Source organism: Epinephelus moara, chromosome 24 (assembly GCF_006386435.1).
Source record: "Epinephelus moara isolate mb chromosome 24, YSFRI_EMoa_1.0, whole genome shotgun sequence".
In the NCBI taxonomy this organism is placed as follows: domain Eukaryota; kingdom Metazoa; phylum Chordata; class Actinopteri; order Perciformes; family Serranidae; genus Epinephelus; species Epinephelus moara.
Window position 1 is genome coordinate 44,795,566 of NC_065529.1, and position 4,518 is coordinate 44,800,083.

The 4,518-nt window shown below is 37.8% G+C and overlaps 1 protein-coding gene across 1 annotated transcript in view; it reads right to left on the bottom strand.

Annotated features, from left to right (window-relative positions):
• Positions 1-4,264, bottom strand: part of LOC126385929 (butyrophilin subfamily 2 member A2-like) — a 12,864-nt gene extending 8,600 nt beyond the window's left edge. The window contains exon 1 of the mRNA XM_050037974.1: positions 3,891-4,264. Within this exon, the coding sequence (XP_049893931.1) occupies positions 3,891-3,960 (70 nt within the window). The 5' untranslated portion in view covers positions 3,961-4,264. The remainder of the gene's footprint in view (positions 1-3,890) is intronic.
• Positions 4,265-4,518: the final 254 nt, after the last annotated feature.

Sequence of the window (4,518 nt, forward strand, 5' to 3'; positions counted from 1 at the left end):
TGGGCTGCCTCCTGGTGGATATATTGGTTAACATCCATGCCAACGTAAAGGGCGCATGGAAGTATGTGGGCAGTGACGGTAACATCGTTTGAAACGGACGTATACATTTTCGTACGTAAAGGGAGCATAAATGAGCCCTAAGACATTGCTTGCAAGGTTTGTGGTGATTGGCCCAAACATTGTGGAGTCATTTGCTGAGCCACGCCCCCTTTAAAGTTCATTGGTCAATATCTTCAAAAAGCAGTGAGATATCACAGTTTAAGTGTTGGTGATGAAATTCTGAAAAAAATCTCACATCATTCTGCTGATTTCAGGAATATTGTCAAATATTTTGGTGACACTTGGTTAAAATAATATGAAACAGAAAATGTTGTGCACACAGTACAAATTACAACAAGATAATAAATATCACTGTGAACTAACCGTTAAACCAATCTGAACACCATTTGAAACATGTGACATCTAGTGTCCACAGAATGTTCATTTGAAACATGTGACATCTAGTGTCCACAGAATGTTTGTGGCAATGGTGGTTGCATTTAGATGAAGACTTTTAGAGATATAGATGTGAATAAATTTTACATATTCTTAAAATATAGAGTGAAGGACTTCTGAATGGACTACAGGTTGCAGCACGAGAAGGCAATTCAGTGGATGTGCTGAAAAACTTTCAGCTCTGCAGGACACACTGGTGATTTTTTCTGATTTTGCTAATGAAAGCAAACACTGTCAAATGTGTAGAAATTTAAATTTAATGTAGTAAGCCACGCCCCTTTAAACAATCATTTTCAAATTTTGTGCATTGACTGAGACATGACCCTAGATGATGCAAACCAAGTTTCGTACAAATATCTCTGGCTGATTATGAGATTTGATTTTTGATTTTTTAGACGTTTATTTAGTTCAAGCAAAGAGATACATTTTACCACTTAAATCCCACAATAAGGTTTTTTAAGAAAACAAATCCATCATACATGACATAGGGCAATATGTATACACACTCAAATTCATGTATGCACACTCATGTTTACAAAATAGAACAATAATAATTGTGAATAATACAGACCCACACCTTTAAAAGTGTTAAAAATAGGCTATTTCTAACAGCTTTTTGGATATATTACAATTTCCTAATGATTATGAGATATCAACTTTTTGCATGTGTAGCGCCCCCTATTGGTCGATTTGAATCAAACTTTCAAGGTGTGATTCATATATGCCCACATGTTCATAAGTTTTGTGATGACGGTTAAGGAGTAAACTTCATTTATGTGTTGAGCCACGCCCCCTCTAAAGTTCATTGGTCAATATCATCAAAACGCAATGACCTATCAAAAAGTCTTTCATAACTTTTGAAACGCTTCATCCCGTAATGATCCACAAAAGTTTGGTACAAATCGGACCTACGCCTTAGGAGGAGATGTCAAAAATGTGTTTTTCAAAAAATTCAATATGGCGGATAATCTAGTGGGCGGACCTTGAGGTTTCGTGAGGCTTTCTTAAAACCCATTCACCTGAACATGTGTGTTGAATTGAATCCCCTTAATTATAGCGCCCCCATCTGGCCTATTGGCATTATCTTTCTTGAGCACCATTTGCAAACTTCCAATCACTGGTGAAAACATTTCTTAATAATAATAATGCTAATAATAATAATAATAATAATAACAATGATGATGCACAAAAACAATATGGTTTCTGTCCTTCGGGCTTGAACCTCTAATCAGGTCTTGGCCGATGAAGCTGATGTGATTCTTTCTCAGCCTTTCTCTCTGCATGTTGTGGCCCTCTAATTTCTTTCTCACTTCTGTTTTACTTCCTGTTCAGACACAAACAACAAACATCTCTGCCACAGTATAGGAGACAGTGGGCCTCATGCAGGAAGTGATACACCAACAAATGTTCAATTATTTTTGTTTGTATCCACGTTTTGTTCTTATTTTTTTTAGTGCCCACTGATTTCTAGGATTCACAATTTTTTTTTAGTGCCCACTGATTTCTAGGATTCACAATTTGTTTTCTTATTATTGCTCTTTTCTTAAATGAGAGAAAATGTTCTGATGGAGAGAACTCTGACCAAAATAAGAGAAACATGTTTTCACAGTCCACAGAAACATGTAAAAACATGTAAAAAAAAATATATCGGCTACAAGTGCAGCTGAGACGATTAGTTGATTCATTAAACAATTAATTGTTTCATTCCTTAAAATCAGTTTTCATGTAATAAATGTTTAATTGTTTCACAAATAAGAGGACTTGCTGCTTTTTCTTTTAATTCTTTTGATTTATAAAACTGATTTTAAATTTCCTGCACTGACTTTTACTTTTAATACATTTTCATGATTTTACTTCAGCAACATTTTCAATGCAGGACTTTGACTGGTAACAGAGTATTTTCACAGTGTGGCATGAGTACTTTGACTTTAGCAAAGGATGTAAATACTTCCTCCATCACTGCTGCTGACACACATTTAAAGCATCACAGATGAATTCCTGTAACACCAGTACTGACACTCTGGAAAATCACGTTTACTTTGTTAATTTCACAGTGAGTTAGTTTTACTACACAGACCTTCTTCTTCCTCTTACAGCCTGTTTTGGTGGCATCTCTCCAGGTCTTGGTCATGTGCCAGAGTCTTTGCACAACACCTGCCCTTATACAATGTTTAGGGGGCGTTACCTATGCTAATAGGTTACTATGATAAAGTCAGATTCATCACTCAGCACAGCTGGGTAACATCAGGTCTGGATAGTTAAGACTGTATTTGTACATCTGGAGCTGACTTCTCTTATATTTTCTCTTAACAGAAGATTAAGAGAAAATATAAGAGAAATTTAAGGGATTGTTGCTGCATGAGGCCAAATGTGTCAGTGTTGTTCCACTGCCCCCAACATCACGTCCAAAAATCAGTTCATATAGGTTAACACCACTGCTCTCCATGAGCAAAGAGGCAGACTGTAGTAAACTCTCTGAGCACCTGTTGGTGTGACAGCTCTTATCATTTATCTGACAATGTGTCCTCACCCACATACACAAGTGTAACCACACAAACAGGAACTGCTACTGGGTTTAAGAGAAAAAACAGAGTGTGCGTGAGAGAGACAAAGTGTATCATCATAATAATAATGATAATAATAATTATAATAATGGAGAGAGGAGAGGGAGGGAAATTTTGTCTCAGAAATCAACAGTACACTGAGCCAAACTCACAGGACAAGCCTTCACCTGCCTGAGTCAGTAACACCTGAACTCCACCTGCAGTGACTGAGAGATCAGGGAAACTAGTTCACCAGCCAACAGAGAAGATCAAACAGATACCTGCTGAAATCTGTCTCTATTATACTTTTTTTTAAATTATATATTTTATTGTGTTTTTTACTTTATCCTAAAAAAAAGTTCAAGCAGCGGACACACGTTTTATTTCATCAGCGATAAAAAAAATTAAGCAATTAACTATTGTCAGGTTTTAGAAGAAGGAGAGTTTCTAGGAAACAGCTGCGTCTGTATCCCCCCCCCCAAGAGTTTCTCGGAAATATAATCTACACTTTATCACAACAGGATGGAGAAGACACCCGCCCACACACACACACACACACACACAGTTGCAGCAGTGATGACGCGGCTCCTACGACACTAATCTAACACACGGCTGTAATCAATCAAAAGGATGCTGTCATCGATTCTATCAATACTATTGATCAGTGCTGATTATGAGGACATATGACACACATACTGACAGCTGATGACACAGCTGCAGGTGCTGATGTTAAACAGCTGACACACCTCAGTAATATTCTGTCTCCTGCATGTTCACACATTCTTCACACATTTAAATCTCATTTCATTACAACTGTAAAATACACTTCAGTCTGAATATCAGTTTTCTCACCGTTTCCATCAGCAGACGTGATTCCACACCGAGTCAGGAGACAGAGACACACGACAGGAAGCAGCTCCATAGCTCTTGATGTCTTCTGAGGACAACATCACTTCAGCATCTCAGTCTCTATATAACCGAGCCGGAGCCACTCCTAACAGCGCGATTGGCTGAGCACCAACACTTTCGCTTTGCAGGCTTCAGCAAGCTGCAACAACAGAAACACTTCCTGCACTAATCCTTCACAATAAAAGCCTCATCTCCACAGTAACCATGACTCAGGAATTCTGCACCAAAGGTGCTCAGATTGTGTTTAAATGCAAAAAGCGTTTCATCTTCACACTAACATTAAAGCTGTGTATTAAATAAAAACGACATGACCTCAAATCCAGCTATAATGTTCACTGCACAGTTTCACCTTTATTGTTAATGCACAAATGTCTGTGCTTCTCCTGACCTGGACTTTATCAACGGAAGGAAAACCTTTCCGGTGCAGTTTCTCCAGAACAAAAGCAAATGAACTAAATGTTCCACAGAAAGGAGGTGCTGAGATTTGGCAGCAAAATGAAGCCATTATTGATCATCAACCAGATAAAGTTTGTTCAGCAGCTGAAATAGTTTCTGATACTCTGATTAACTG